This window comes from Siphateles boraxobius, unplaced genomic scaffold (genome assembly GCF_051911475.1).
Source record: "Siphateles boraxobius isolate OS27281-9 unplaced genomic scaffold, OSU_SipBor_1 24, whole genome shotgun sequence".
Classification (NCBI taxonomy): Eukaryota; Metazoa; Chordata; class Actinopteri; order Cypriniformes; family Leuciscidae; genus Siphateles; species Siphateles boraxobius.
Window position 1 is genome coordinate 2265934 of NW_027508855.1, and position 16856 is coordinate 2282789.

At 43.3% G+C, this 16856-nt stretch overlaps 2 protein-coding genes across 6 annotated transcripts in view; one reads left to right on the forward strand and one right to left on the reverse strand.

Annotated features, from left to right (window-relative positions):
- Window positions 1-16856, reverse strand: part of camkk1a (calcium/calmodulin-dependent protein kinase kinase 1, alpha a) — a 90455-nt gene that overhangs the window by 59185 nt on the left and 14414 nt on the right. Inside the window, exon 1 of one of the 5 annotated variants that reach the window (XM_077240706.1) lies at window positions 2752-2914. The exons of the other annotated variants lie outside the window; for them this stretch is intronic. The gene's annotated coding sequence lies outside the window, so the exon portion shown is untranslated. Of the gene's footprint in view, window positions 1-2751; window positions 2915-16856 lie in introns of those variants that run through there. 5 annotated transcript variants of the gene reach the window in all.
- On the forward strand, window positions 14733-16025 carry LOC143749298 (uncharacterized). Its single transcript, XM_077241841.1, has one exon. It carries the CDS (start codon window positions 14733-14735, stop codon window positions 16023-16025), a length of 1293 nt encoding a protein of 430 aa, XP_077097956.1.

Below are 16856 nucleotides of genomic sequence, written 5' to 3' on the forward strand. Positions count from 1 at the left end.
TGAGAAAATCACACAAATAAAGATATTTTAAAGGCATGACTGTGGCAGATGAAAGCAATGAATAGATTAAAGTTGGGCGATATATCGTCAGCCTTATTTGATCATGAATTTTTACTTACGTCGTTATATTATTGCGGGAAATGAGAATCTTTATCGATTTTGCAAGCAAAGTTGGAGTTGGTGATGAAGAACAATGTTATACGAATTGCATAGAAATGTTTCTTTCACCCCGAGCCCATAGATATCACACATGCCATTTGCAAGTAGACTGCTTCACTATACTGTACTTTTGTGTTGTGTCTCATCTCAACTGTACCACATTTTTAAGATGTTGTCAAGTTGCTTCAAAATGCCATTGTAAGAAATTATGTTTTAAAGGTCAATTTTTAAAAACTGACAAGAAAATTAAGAGATCATAATTGACATAAATATCAAAATCATACGAAGCGGTCTCAGCATCTACTTTACAATCAACAACAGCTTTATATTGCATCCATTTCATAAGGATCCATTTCAAACCACACACACACACACACACACACACACACACACACACACACTTGTGCTAATGTGAGTGCAGTTCACATGGGGGCAGCAAGCAGGGGACATTCATTCTCCTCCCACAATTTTTCTAATAACATGCAATCCTTCCCCTCTTTATCTGGAGCATTTCATCTTGGCTCCTTACTGACTCATTTTAAATGCTTAATTTAAATTCATAAAATCAGACAATCATAGATGATTTCAAATGGTTTAAAAGACATTAGACACTAAGAAAATCTGCCCAAAGTTTACAAAAGAGTTCATTATGGATAGATAAACACCATCTCCGAAACTCTGCAGAATAGCTGACAAAAAGCAACATCATTTCTCTTTACCAATAAAGTAACCTCTTTCTTAAATTACACAAATCATCTCCACAGTAAATTAGAATATTAGAAAGATTTCTGATCATGTGACTATAACAGGAATAAATTCTGTTTTAAAATATATTATATGTTAAAATATAAAACCATTTTTTTAAATTATAAAATATATTTAAAAAACATTACAAATATTTCACAAGACTCATTAAAAGGCATTAAAAACTGTTTATATTATTTATTATAAAGCTTTTATTATGTTTTATGCTGCAGAATTCTGTTTGATAGACGTGTGCCATACAAAACTACTTTCTTAAAGGGATAGTTCACCCAAAAATGAAAATTCTGTCAGTATTTACTCACCCTCATGTTGTTCCAACCCCGTAAGACTTTCGTTCATCTTCGGAACACGAATTAAGATATTTTTGATGAAATCTGAGAGCTGGATCACTCCTCCATCTAAGGGATTGACACTTGTTCCCCGAAAAGTTATTAAAGATATCGTTAAAATAGTCCAAGTTACTACAGTGGCTCGATCTTAAGTTTATCAAGCGGCGAGAATACTTTTTGTTCGCAAAAAAACAAACGAAAATAACGACTTTATTTCAACTATTCATTTCCTTCTCTGTGGGCCTCGAGTCAGTTCACTAGTATAATAGCGTAAGCTTCTGTTGTTGTACGTCACACGCATCACACACATGACCAGCGTCGGCCAATAGTGAGCCTGCGTGTGACGTAGCTCTACACAATCACACTACGTGAACGGACTAGAGGCCCACAGAGAAGGAAATTAATAGTTGAAATAAAGTCGTTATTTTTGTTTGTTTTTGCAAACAAAAAGTATTCTCGGCGCTTGATAAACTTAAGATTGAGCCACTGTAGTCATTTGGACTACTTTAACGATGTCTTTAATAACTTTTCGGGGAACAAGTGTCAATCCCTTAGATGGAGGAGTGATCCAGCTCTCAGATTTCATCAAAAATATCTTAATTCGTGTTCCAAAGATGAACGAAGGTCTTACGGGGTTGGAACAACATTGAGGGTGAGTAAATACTGACAGAATTTTCATTTTTGGGTGAACTATCCCTTTAAACTATACAGTTCATTCATATCTCAATATTTCTCAAATGTTCCTTACATATTCAGTGCAGGTTACATTAGTGAAATTAAAGCTGAAATTAACCATGGTAAATGAAATGAAAGTGTCAGTTGAGGTCAGGGGTAAAATTGGATTACACACTCCGGAATCAATCAAGCTTGAGATATGGTTTCATTTACAACTAAAAGCCAAATAAGCAGAAAGGAAACACAAAGACCACATCATTTTATTCTATATAACCACATTGTTTCATCTAGAAACTCACCAAAGCCCTCTGACACTTTCAACCAGTTGAACAGAGTGTAGGGTACTGCTACTCAAGAAACAGTTGGTGTTCAAATTGTCAAATCTCAAACTATCATTTTCCAACATATCCTGCAACATTTATATACCACATCTCTAGAACGTTCAACACAAATTTTAATTTACATTTATGTTTGCATTTAGCAGACACTTATCCAAAGCAACTTACTAGAGAGTGTCATGTTTGAGTGTGTCAAGCTGTAATCTGGGTCACTTTAATTGAATAACGCAGATTATCTCAGTGAAGCTACTATAGCCATGGTCACTCACTCTATATCACTGTTGTCATCGAGAGAAGACATACATACATCGTCCTTCCACAGACTTTAAAAAGAAGAGTCAGAGACTTATTTAAGAAAAAAATAGCAGCAGGCACCTTCCCTGCCAAATCCTGAGCTGACCTCTAAGTGCCCTACTAACCCCCAGCTAGTGAATTTGGGATTAGCGGATGGAGAGAGGTAGAAGCGCCTTGTTTCATTTACTCACATGGACCGAGGGCTTCCTGAGTGGTCGGCTGGTGGATGGAGGCATGATCCGTTCTATAGGGAGGGGACCCAGATGAAGAAGAACCCATTGTTCATAACATGGGACATCCAGGGCGTTCCCCTCCCTGCACTGCATAAGACGTTGCTAAGACCTCCAGTGTGTCCCTTTGTAAGGTCACCGCCTGTCTAGGAATAGGACAACCTGTGTGGGTGGGGCGTAAGAGGAGGAGCTTCTGGTGTTTTCCCATTTCCCATATCCAAATAAAACTTGCGGACCTGCATAACCAGCTCACAGGATGTGCTTGAGTTGAAGCAAGCAGTGGGGATCGGATCCATCTGGGGATCTCCCAACTGAAAAAAGCTCTAGAAACAGTGAGGATGCGTTAGAGAGAAAACACACACACACACAGCACTAAATTTAGATGATAGTAATCATCATTCATAAACGATGAATGGTGGAAATTCATGCTTGTCCTGTGAGAGTCTGGACCTCACCCAACTCAAACTGTGTGCCTCTAAAAACAGCCCAACTAGGAGGACAGTTCTTACACACACAAACACACACGACTCTTACCCCATTAAAACTCCTTCAAGCTGCTGAATGTACCTTCTTTACATAACTTACTGAGATGCAAGACATTACCATGTTCTCTGTGCTCTGGCATTTAAAGAAACAATGAACAAGTTAAATGTAGAAGATGCAACAATAACAAGGTCTTCTGCACATTCGGCTTCCTGGCTGCTCTATCGGATGCAAAAGGACATTTTAATGAGGAAACTTACTCTCACAAATCCACAAAGGATTTAAATGTCTCAAAGCTTGACAGTGTGGGCGAAGACAGACCTGTATTTGGACAGCTATCACTCAAGAACAGCTGAATCAGAAACACTTTACTATACAGTAAATTTTTTAATTTGCTAATATTAGTTAAATGCATTAGATAACACAAATTAATAATAGACAAACATTTAATTGTACAGCATTTAATAATTAATGTTTATTTTGCTATTGTTCATAATTAGTGATTTGGTGATGGAAAAACATTGCTTCTTAATATTATTGTGGAAACCTTAAAAGATTTCTTTAGGATTCTTGGAAAGTATTATTCGTTGTTATTTTATGAAACCTAGTGCATTAACTTATCTGAACAAACTGAACCTTATTGTACAGTGTATGAACAATGAATGAATTATCAGTGAGATGGATTGTCCATTTAAATACATAAATGTAAACCGTCTACTTTTTTTCTTCATGTAAAATAACTAATATGGATGCAAAAAACTAGACTACATTTAACGAGATCTTGTTATTGGAAAAAAATTGGTGTGCTTCTTAGAGCACATGTGAAATTGACAATTGCCTGTGTAATTGTGTCACCCTTCATCTTGGCAAATCCAATTAAGAGCACTGGAAGCTTGAAAAGAGAGGAGCTGGAAAACAACCTGACATGGACTGACTGTGTGTGCGCAAAGAGAGAATTTACAAGCTCTGTGCACAGAGAAATGGCTTTGACTCAGATAAAAAAACATGCAGTTTTTAATGGTTTTCTTAGTAGCAAAATTAGGGAGAAGACATAATGTTGCTGATAATCAAATAAAACCCACTCAAAAGAAGTTCTGGGAATTCTGATTTAATTTAAACAAAATCTAGTCCAGATAACATGCTGTATAAACGCTACTATGCAAAAGCACAACATATATCCAACAGAAAAGAGAGTATACTGTAGATAAAAATGGTGTTCAACACAGGGAAGAATGAAAGCAACAAAACCAACCACAAACACAACATACAGTAAAAGGGATTAACCCTTCCGGCAAGTCCAGAAACACAGTTAAAGTAAAAGGGTAATATGCAAATTTAGTTGGGGAAATATCTACCGCTTTTGGCGTTTGGCTGGTGTTAATTTCGGACCCTGAAACAAGCAATGGTGCGGTTCGACTGAACTATGAACGCAACATGGACCAAATACATTTAAACTAACTTAAAAACAGGAGATGAAATCACAGACGCGACATTTAAAAGAACACAATGCTCAAGCATAACTGTTTTTTACGGTGGCCGAGAGAGCTCAACGTGCTGCGACTGAAGAAAAGCATGCAAATAGAAAAAAACGCATGCAAATAGAAAAAAACACCCGCAAATAAAAAAAACACCCGCAAATAGAAAAAAACACCCGCAAATTAAGAAAACATCTTCATCAGTTTCACAACACACGTGTGATCCGAATACTCACAACACAACCAAATACAGAAATGCACTGCAAAAGCTCACAACACAACCAAATACAGAAACGCACTGCAAATAACACAGACCACAACAGAAATGTTTCCGGGGGAACCAAATAAGTGACGAACCAGGCTGGGATGTGCTTATTGCTTGTGAGCATCCCTAAGCCCTACTCCCTTCGAAGGGCAGACGGCAGAGCCCTTCAAGTGGGACTTTGGAGTGAGCATGGCACTAGTGTGCCATTTATGTAACCGTTTGGAACGCACTTGATGAAGGGAGCAACAAAAGACAACGTAATTTACTCATTATTTTCACCTGGGATGTTCCCATGATAACGCAGCACGTTGTCCATCAGCTGAAAAGCTGTTCTGACGACAGAAATATAATGCTGTTAACCTAACGGTTGCAAATATGCGTTATATATCTGTGTGTCAGTGTCTCAACTTTAAAACTTTGGACCCCACATTACCTAACATTTCTTATGAAACTTTCTTTATGAAAATTTAAACATAACATGAAAGTTTTCAACTCACTGTTCTTTTCTCATTTGTATTCTGATGACATTGAACATATTGTTAATACATTTTGTATATTGTATACAAGTTTTGTGTCATAAAAATGTAATCTCTGTATGTTTTGCGAAAAAAATAAATAAAGTTAAATTAAATAAAGTAAAATAAAGTAGAATTTTGAGCTGTAACAGCTGTAAGCACGTCTCAGCCAGGTTCGTCACTTATTTGGTTCCCCCGGAAACATTTCCGTTGTGGTCTGTGTTATTTGCAGCGTGTTTCTGTATTTGGTTGTAGTATTTGGAGCACACGTGTGTTGTGAAACTGATGAAGATGTTTTCTTAATTTGCGGGTGTTTTTTTCTATTTGCATGTGTTTTTTTTTCTATTTGCATGCGTTTTTTTCTATTTGCATGCGTTTTCTTCAGTTGCAGCACGTTGAGCATTCTCGGCCACCGTAGGTTTTTCTCGACATAGTGGCAGTGTTGTAGTTTAGTGCAGGCGTCGGAACCACTGTCTTTTTTGCAACAGATCTTCCTAAAGGAGGAATTCCAGGAGCTGTTTTGACACCTTTACATATTTTCTAAGCTCTTTGTGAGTTTTCGGCTGGTAAAAATAACACCGTATGTACGCACATGCAACAAGAGCATTTAGCCCAGTGCACAGAATTGGTCTGGTTGTTCAGTAAGTGCCGTCACAAAATAGACATGTTTTTTTTGTTTTGTATCTTTAGGTTCAGTGTTAAAAATGACAGTGTGAATGTTAAGTGAACCAAGATTAAATGTATAATTTCCTTTTTTGGTCCAGACCAAAAGAACCAAGAGAACCTAACTACAAGTGTGAACCCACCATTAAACTAGTCAATAGCATGGTCACCTTGTGTAATTCTACAGCAAGCAAGGAATCCACACAACTATTCGCGGATTATGTAACTAATGCAGATTCTATCATCTGTTGGATTTTCTAACTATCCTTATGCAACTCACTGATACTGATAACTCAGAATATAAAATTAGTGGGAATTGGTTTCTCTCTACTCTTCTAACTATATCCTGTCTCCCTGTAGGCGCATCTGAAGGCATCACTGATGGCTTTTAAGCCATTGCCGATTTGAGTGAGATAAAGGGTATGTGATCTCTTCCATTTTCTTCTAACACTCAAGTGGGTGGTAGTCATCATCCAAGTATTCCCACAGTGACCACCTCAACACTTAATAGAGAATCAGGGCAGTGCTTCACAGCCATACAGTTTATGACATTTAGAAAGTATGGGCCAAAAAAAAGCTTGAATGAGAGTTTATAATTTACAGATCTTCGTTCCTTCATAGTTTATAACAATTCATTTGGTTTCTAGCTGCATTAACACATCCTGCCAGATCATCCATGTTAAAATATAAATTGTGTTGCTCTATAATCAGCTTAAAATGGCAATAATTAAATGAATTGCAAATCATTAGTGTTCAATATTTAAAATTAATTCTACAGTGGCGGGCTGTGGTGTTCTAAAATGAGGCAAAGTCTTCAAGTTTTTAAATGCGTGTTATGTATTAGCTACACTTAGGCCACGTGTCCACCTAAGCGTTTTTAGCCAGCTGAAAACACTAGGCGCTCTGCTGAAAACACTTAGCTATGAGAGCGTATTGGCAGCGCAGCGTTTTTTTTAGTTGAGACGCTTTGCTGGTTGTTATGAGACGAAATTTCTGCCGAAGTGTTACTGCTTTGTACTAGCAGAATGTGACAGTTGGTTGGTGTGGTATTTGTCCCGCCCCTCCTCCATTGTGATTGGACGGCTGGGTAAAAAGTTAAAGTGATGAGCGCTGCATTTTACCCATTTTTAAAAATTTTCAACTCTCGGCGACCAGTAAAAAATGCTGAAAGCTCAGTTTCAGCGTGAAATCGTTACGCTCCTGCAGTTTTAAAAACGAGGTGCTCCCATTGAAAACAAATGTAAAAATATGCTAGCCGCGGGGAAAGTACGCTTTGGTGGACAAAAGGATTTTAATTTTTTCCTCTTTAAATAAACATTACTTTACATTCCAAATACAATTCTATTTTTGTATTTTTACATAAACAATGTAATTAAGTTTCTATTTATTAATACCAAATATAAATCTCATCAAGTTGTTTTTAAGCATTTTTACATTTATTCCAAAACAATAACTAAAGGCTGTAACAATTAGCTGTAACAATTTAAACAATACATTTTATTTGAGAACTGATGTTCAGCTATTCTTTGTAATAGTAAACTTATCATCAGTCATCAAGCTCTGTAAACACCAATCAAAGACACGAAAATGTATAGCCTACCTTTCATTTCACCAAGCTGATTACTGCTCACTAAAACCCTGCACATTTTCAGGCCATCTCAAGTCTGATTTTGACGTGATCGCAGTAATATCTAAGTGGGTGAGTTGTTTACTTTTTAATTAGTCTTCCCATTAATGCCATAATTTTGTTCATCCAGAATAATTCACGAACACGAACGAAAACAAGAGGAGGGAATTTATCACACAAACCAATCATATCCAATCATAACCAATCATAGCGTGATGGAGGCATTGCCTCCCCTTACGTTACTTTCCCCCATTCATTCTCAATTACCCCCCACTAAACCCAGCGCAAACTTTAGGGGGTCTGGTAAAGGTCAATGGGTTAAGGTGAGGCAAGAGAGACCCACTGTAACTTTACCTGCGGGTGTCCCTGTTGGACATTTTGTAATATTTGTGTTGTTTAATTTTTGCAATATGGATGATTTTCTCGTCCAAATTTTTGAGGAGGCGCTGGCTCCCTTGCCTCCTCTAAGGAAATGCCCTGAATTAGGTCAAATTGTTTAAAATGTGCACAAATCACTTTTGAATCGACTCACTGCTAACCCAAAGATTTACAGTCATACTTTTTTTGTTGCCCAAAATGCTCCTTCCCTTTCTAAATGATATTTTTCTATTGGTCAATGTGCCTTCTTAGATAAGACTCCCTGCCGTCACATCTGTACATCTATGCTATCTTTGTCAAAGTTTAGCAGCTTTCTTCAATGCAAAGGTTTGCTCAAAGCTTCCCTCAAAATGTGTTTACGAGCTCCTGCCATCTGTTGAGGAAAGAATTAGTCTCCAGATTGAGGGCTTTGGGGGTTGTTTATTTCCAAACCATGTACTCTAGAGATGTGATTAATTGGTTGGTGAAAACATCTCCCTCTCCATAACTCCTGCGGTGAAGCCTGGCCTGTGTATACACGGTGAGACGACCAAGGCAATTTAAGTAGATTTAATAAGAAGTCTAATAGGAAAGCCACTGAACACTGACCGCTTTAATAGTTTTGAGTACAGAGTACTAAAGTTTCGCCATTTCATCTGGCCATCTCATTTAGCAGCAAGAAGCAGCTCCCACAGAGAGGCTTGAGTTTCCTCTCTTACCTGTGCTTTCTGACACAAAATACTCAAGAACCAGAGTGAAGCCTTTTAGATCATCAAAGAGAAAAGCTCAAGCTAAATAAAAACTTCACATGCAGCAAGAAGGAGAGAAAAAGATCTGCCGTTCAAATTTGTTTATATACAAGTAGAGTTCAAAAGTCTTAGACCACAAAAAAGTTACATATATTATCAGCACAACAATTAGAGTGAATGTTGAATTGATTTTATTATTATTAAATTAATTAAAATAAAATGTCTAATTATTATTTTACATATTTTCATTTTATAATGTGTTCTCAAATTTTGAGATTTTGAATACAAGACTTTCAATGTGGTCGTATGACAACAGGACTAAAAAGAAATAAGATACAGGACTTTATGGACCGGAGATGATCTAATGACAGATTTTCACGCTTAGCAATAAGAATGGGACATGGGCATGAGCCATCTGCTCCTTCCGTTGCTTCACCTGTCACTGAACATAACAACAACAAAACTCCCATAATCTGTAGATCACTGTCTCAATCAGCAAATCAATCTGTCTGTGCAGAGAAACCTGAAACCTATGATTAAATCAGTGTACAGGAGGCTCCTGCTGTTAAAAATACACCTGCAAATGTGTGTATGACTCTAAATTTATTTAAAAAACAAAGAATGAGGATTATGTAATGATGTCTTTAGAATTATGAATTAAACACTATCGCTCAAAAGTCTTGTATAGGTAAAACATTTTTTTGAAAGAAATCCCATGCCCACCAAGGCTGCCTTTATTTGACCAAAATGTATAATATTTTGAAATATTATCACAATTTAAATTAAATGTATTCTATAATACTATATTAATTTTATTTATTTATTTATTTCCTGTGACGGCAAAGCGGAATCATTACTCCAGTCTTCAGTGTCACAAGATCCTTCAGAAATCATTCTAATATGCATTTCATGTCAAAACACATTTCTATGCATTATCAATGTTGAATGCAGTTGTGCTGCTAAATATTTTTGTGGAAACTGAGATAAAAAAAATTCATGATTTTTTTATAAATGGAAAGTAAATAAAAAAAAACAGTATTATTAGAATTGTTAAATCTTTTGTAAAAATGTAGAAGACTTTACTTTCTGCTAATCAATGTAATGCTGAATAAAAGTATTATTTCTTTAAAAAAAAAAAACTTACTAACTCCAAACTTTTGAATGGTAGTGTGAATATGCTGAATTTCATATGTTACCTCCAGTACTTGAATTACAGCCCAACAGGGAGTTTTGTAATACTCCACTCATCCATGTTTACAGGTTCCAGACAGATTGTCTAGTTGTAACGAGGATGTTCTGTTTTGGTTTTGTTTTCACTGTGTTCTGTTCCTGTTTTGCCTGCCTTAGTTTCCCTGGCTGTTAATTAGTTTCCACAACACACTTGTTTCTGTTCACCTTGATAACGCTCCCCATGTTTTTCAGAGTATCATTCTGTTCCTTTGTCCGGTATCGCCTATGTTTAAGGTGGTTGTGTTCACATTTATCTCCAGAGTATTCTTTGTGGATTCATTAAAGACTGTTATAGTTCCCTATTGCTTTCGTCATGCGCTTCATTCCAGCCACCGATCGTGACACCAGTCTGTGGTGGAATTTGTGACTCTTACTGCAGGTTAAATTATGGTGACAAGTGACTCCCTGCATCTGAATATGCCTACTTACATTCATACTATATAGTAGGCTAACAACAGTACAGTATGTGAGCGGAGTAGTATGTCCGAAAACAGAAGGCGAAAAGTACCCAGATGACCTACTACTTCCGGTGAGATTTTTTTAAGAGAAACATAGAAACAGGTTCTCTTTCATCATCTCGTGTTCGAGATCCACCTATGGGAAGGGCATCCGTACCTGACCTCTGCAGAAGCATCCAATTGCACCAAGTCTGGCTAGACAGACAGAAGCGCGCAGCCAATGCCAGGTGAGGCCACACCCCCTCACCTAAGGGCATATAACATCTGGGCGCGCTGCTATTCCTCAGTTGACATTCGCTTCTCGCGATCTCTGCATCTCACAGCTCGGTTGGATTTTTACACTGCTCACCTCGTGTCTTCAGGAGGACATATCGACCAGATCAGCCTCCGCCGGACGTGACAGTTGTTTATTTTTCAACTACTGCTGCTTTGCATTCGGAGCCGCCCACGCTCTCGCTATTTTCACCGTTTCTCCTCACGGCTGCCCGCCACGGATTTCTCCGTTTTCTTCGCTGGTATGTCACTGTCTAAGCCTGCAGCCTCTCCAGGGGATAGCATGTCACGGGCCTGCCCGGCCGCGTGTGGTGCCCTCATCGCAGCTAAGGATCTTCATCAGCTTTGCGTGGTCTGTTTGGGTCTTAAGCACGCTCGGGAAGCCCTTGAAAACCCGGAGAATTGCAGTTTCTGCCTCTTGCTGCCTAGGAAGCTGCTAAAACGCCGTCTTAAGGTGGCAGTGACACAGTGCACCGGGCTCAGCCCTTCTGACTCGGACGGGGGACACGGTGATGACGACGCGCTACCGGGGGCCTCCCGGGGCGCAACGTCTCTCGTCTGGGCTGACCAGCCCAATCCCGCCTTCCCCGAGGAGGACATCTTCGGGGACAACCTCACTCTCGTCCACGACCTGCCCGGTTCTGGCGAAGAGGAGGATGCGGCCATTCTTGGGGTTTCAGAGGACGAGGAGGCCATCCCGCCCTCTGGTGTTCCCCAGGCTACGGCCCACGCGGTTCTGCCTCAAGCCATCCTCCTGGAAGTGTGTGAGCGAGCGGCCGCTCGTCTCAACATCGAATGGCCGGCACCGCAGAGCGCCACCGACCAGGAGAGGGATATTTATGATGGGAAAGTGCTGGGACCCCCTCCCGGCCCGAGGAAACAACTCTTCCCCATCCTCCCGGCGTGCGCGAAGCACATGAGAAATTATTGGAGCGACCCGCTCGACTTCAAACACGGTCTCACGGGACTCGAGGTTAAGGACATGGCGGCGCACGGTATGGGCGAACCTCCCACCGTCGAACCTTCCATCGCCAGGCACCTTAACCCCGCTCAGGGCGGGCTGCTCGCTCCCCCCAAGCCGGTCTTGCCCAACAAGATGGACCGTTTTGCTGCCTCCGTTCACCAGGCAGCTTATAAGTCCTCGGCCGTGGCTGTCAGGGCCCTTAACGTTTCTTCGCTCCTCTCCGCCTACCAGGCAGAGATCCTTGAAGAGTTAGGGCAACAATTGGAAAAGGGAAATCCTTCTGAAACCCTGTGGAAGGAGATCCTAACGGTGAACGACCTCGTCCTCCGTAACGCTCGGCAGGCCGTCCAAGCTTGCGGGCGCTCCATGGCGCTTTCCGTGGTCGGAGAGCGCGCGCTCTGGCTGAACCTGTCGGGACTCCCTGACAGTGAGAAACGGCGCATCGCGGGCGCGCCGGTGGAGCCCGGCCGGGCTCTCTTCGGCCCCGCCGTCGCACTGATGCAACAACGGTGTGACGATAAGAAAAAGGAGGATGAGGCCTTCAAACTTTGCCTTCCTAGGAAGTCAGTCCCACGCCAGGCGCCCCCTGTGCGTTTGCCTAACCCACCGGCCACGGGACGACAGTTTCATCAGGGCAGAGAAAAGCCCCGCAACAAACCACCCCCTCGGCAACATAACCCAGCACCTACACACAAGCACTGGGGTAAGCCCGCTCCCGCCGCGGCCGCGGCCGGGAGACCTGCGAATTCCAACCCCACCGACTCGAAACGCAAGCGGCCTGCCTGATGTTCAGCCGATGGGGGCTTCGAGTCCATGTTCACGGGCCGCAAGCCCTTCGGACTCCCCTCCTCTTCTAGGACCCCCGTCCAAAAAACCCAGGGGGTCCCGCGGATGGGTCAGCTCTCCGTGTGTAAACGAGACTGCCCAGCTCGTGTGTTCGAGAGATGTGTGTTTTCCCCCCACGTTCAGGGGGCCCTTTGTAAGGGAAAGTTTAAGCTCAGTGACACCACACTGCCCACACTCTGTTCCCCTCACTCTCTCAATAAAGGCTTCGGCCCCAGTGTTTGCCCAACACAAAACACACAAAACACAAAAAAATACGAATCAAATGAATTCGTTTCGGCGGGAAAACCTCTCTCCGCAGAGAGAATTCATCTCACTGCAGAGAGAGGAAATCCCTCCGAACCCCTGCATGTCGCCTCTAGTGTACCCACTAGATGGCGCCATTGCATCACAAATAAACCTGTCGGTCTCACACAGCTCCGCTCTGGCCCGAGCGGGAGCTCTCGCGAGTCACGAAGCGGCTTGGCGAACCGTTTCAGCTCCCGAGTGGGTGATGCGTACAGTAATGCAGGGTTACAGATTGCAATTCGCAGTAAAACCCCCGCATTTCAACGGCATTCTCTTTTCTCACACGGAAGAGAACGCCTCTCACATTCTGAAAGAGGAAATTTCATCTCTCTTAAACAAGGGAGCGATTCAGGTGGTACCTCCCAATCTGATGAACCAGGGTTTTTATTCCCGTTATTTTCTGGTCCCGAAAAAAGGCGGCTCTCTCCGCCCTATCTTGGACCTTCGAGTGTTGAACAAACATTTGAGGAAATACAATTTCAGAATGCTGACACAAGGCGCACTCGCCCGTGCCATAAAACAGAACGACTGGTTCACATCAGTCGATCTGAAAGATGCTTTCTTTCACATAAGCATCTATCCTCCGCACAGGAAGTTTCTTCGTTTCGCCTACCAGGGCATATGTTACGAATTCACAGTTCTTCCGTTTGGACTCAGTTTGAGTCCCCGGTCTTTCTGTCTGTGCGCGGAGGCGGGCTTAGCACCTCTGAGAATATCAGGTCTGAGAATCCTGACTTATATAGACGATTGGCTCATCATAGCCGAATCAAAGGAGAAGGTGTTGCAGGACACCGACCGTGTGCTCGCGCACATCACATCGCTCGGGTTTCAAGTGAATGTGAGCAAGAGCAATTTCACGCCCAGCCAGAATGTCATTTTCTTGGGCTTGGAGTTGAATTCGGTCTCCATGCGAGCGCGCCTCTCTCAAGAGCGCGTTCGCTCTCTGATGAACTGTCTGACGCAGTTCAGAGAAGGGGCGAAAGTGCAATATCGCACATGTCTCAGGCTACAGGGTCTCATGGCTTCATCCACCCAAGTTGTGCCATTGGGACTTCTGAGGATGAGGGCGTTCATGAAATGGGTCTTGTCACTACATTTCAGCCCGATTCGCGACCTTTGCCGCTCGGTAACAGTGACACGCGCCTGCTCGGCGACCTTGCGCCACTGGGAGAGCGAGAACTTTTACGCACGGGGAACCCCTCTGGGGGCGGTTACGATGCGGAAAGTTGTGACGACAGATGCGTCCTTGACAGGCTGGGGTGCCACCCAGGAGGGCAGAACGGTGAACGGTCTGTGGCCAAACAGACTACGTTCAGCGCACATAAACTATTTAGAGCTTTTAACCATTTGGAAAGCTCTGAATCATTTTCTGCCTCGCCTGCAGGGACATCACGTTCTAGTACGGTGCGACAATACCACGGCTGTGGCTTATATCAACCGTCAGGGCGGCATGCGCTCGTCGAAACTCCACGCTCTAGCTTACAAGCTTTTGGTGTGGAGCAGACGGGTTTTCCTGTCGTTACGCGCAACTCACGTTCCGGGCATTCTGAACAGAGGTGCGGATCTGCTATCAAGGGGAAACCCAATCTACGGAGATTGGCGTCTTCACCCTCAGATAGTGGAAATGCTATGGATGAGATTCGGACGGGCGAGCGTAGATCTATTCGCCTCGCGCGAAAACTACCATTGTCCTATGTTCTTCTCTCTAAGGGACATGGACGCGCCCCTCGGGGTAGACGCACTGGCCCACCCATGGCCCAGAGTGCTCCTGTATGCTTTTCCTCCCCTGTGCCTGATAATTCCCTCATTGGCCAGGGTGAGAGAGCAGGGCCTGTCTCTCATTCTGATAGCACCCAGGTGGCCCAAGGCACCATGGCTGGCGGAGATAATTCCTCTGTTATACGCCGAGCCGTGGCGCCTTCCCGTTCGCACGGATCTATTGTCCCAAGCCAACGGGGAGATTTACCACCCCCACCCGGACAGGGTGGCTCTCTGGGCCTGGCCCGTGAGAGGACGAACCTGAACGCACTTGGGCTTTCGCCGCGTGTGGTCGCCACTATTCAGAATGCCAGGGCCGTCTCTACACGGTCCTTATATGGCTGTAAGTGGCACGTGTTCGAAGGGTGGTGCGATGGGCGCGGTCTCACATCTTATCAGTGCTCAGTTCCTGATATTTTGTGTTTCCTTCAGGACCTCATGGAAAAAGGGAGGTCTTTTTCCACCATTAAGGTCTATTTGGCTGCGATTTCAGCCTGTCATGTGGGTTTTGAGGGCTCTACTGTCGGGCAGCACCCTCTAATCCGCAGATTCATGAAGGGTGCACGCCGCTCGTTGCCAGTCATCAGGAGAACTGTTCCGGAATGGGACCTCTCCATGGTGCTGGAAGCACTGTCTCAACATCCTTTTGAGCCCCTGGGGAGTATTTCCCTTAAGCTGCTGTCCTTCAAGACAGCTTTGCTCTTGGCCTTGGCATCTGCCAAACGTGTCAGTGAGCTACATGCACTCTCGGTTCACCCCTCGTGCACTAAGTTCTCCCTCAGTGGAGATAAGGTTTCCCTTAAGCCTAACCCGGCCTTCATGCCGAAGTGCTTCCCTGCGTTCACTTCGGAGGTGTTGGAGCTGTCCGCTTTTCACCCTCCACCTTTTACCTCTCTGGAGGATCAGAGGCTGAATGCTCTGTGTCCAGTCCGTGCTTTACAGGCTTATATGACCAGGACCAGCGCTTTCCGGAAGAGCGACCAGCTCTTTGTTTCATGGGCCCCTCCGCACAGAGGGAGTCCCATATCGAAGCAACGCCTCTCACATTGGGTTGTGGGCGCTATAACTATGGCTTATGAAGCAAAGGGAGTGCAGCCCCCAAGGGGCATCAGAGCTCATTCCACAAGGGGCTTAGCCGCCTCTTGGGCTTTGTTTAGGGGAGTGTCACTGCAGGACATCTGCTCCGCTGCCAGTTGGGCTTCTCCTCATACCTTTGTGCGTTACTACCGGCTGGATGTCACCAGAACCTCGGTAGCACATTCGGTTTTAGGGGTTGGGTCTTCTTAGCTCTTCCCTGTACCCTGTTGAAACCAATAAGAGTGAATGGCCCGGCTGGTCATGTTCATTCTTGCCACCAAACATTTACTTCCCGTTATGGGTTTAGTTTATGTGCCTTGGTGGGTTGGGGGTACTTTCATGTATGTGTCTCATGCATGCTTCATGTCCTGCGTGTCCACAGCAGTCGGTGTGGCGTCACCTTTGCAGGTTCATGATTAATGGACGTGTCAGGCACCGCCTCCCCGGGGTGACCGTCTTTCTCTGGCTTTCAGAACCTCACTGTGAGTGTATTGGGCAATCGGGGAGCTGTCCATGTCTCTCCCATAGGTGGATCTCGAACACGAGATGATGAAAGAGAACAATAGGTTACTATCGTAACCCCGGTTCTCTGAAACATCGAGTGGAGAGATCCACCAGCTTTGCCCCGCTTGCTGCACGAGAAGCGAATATACTTACTGAGGAATAGCAGCGCGCCCAGATGTTATATGCCCTTAGGTGAGGGGGTGTGGCCTCACCTGGCATTGGCTGCGCGCTTCTGTCTGTCTAGCCAGACTTGGTGCAATTGGATGCTTCTGCAGAGGTCAGGTACGGATGCCCTTCCCATAGGTGGATCTCTCCACTCGATGTTTCAGAGAACCGGGGTTACGATAGTAACCTATTGTTAAGATGTGAAATATAAAAACATGAATTTGAAAAACTAATTTGCTTCATTGACATTCCCTGAAAGCTTTCAATAGTATTTATTTGAATTATTAACATTGCTTTTACATATTAAAACTGATCTGGCGTATTACTGCAACTGAATAGCCTAAACCTCATTAGCATACTGAATGTCTCACT

Coding starts and splice junctions, on each gene's coding strand:
- LOC143749298 (XM_077241841.1), top strand. CDS start 14,733: ATGGCCCAGAGTGCTCCTGTATGCTTTTCCTCCCCTGTGCCTGATAAT.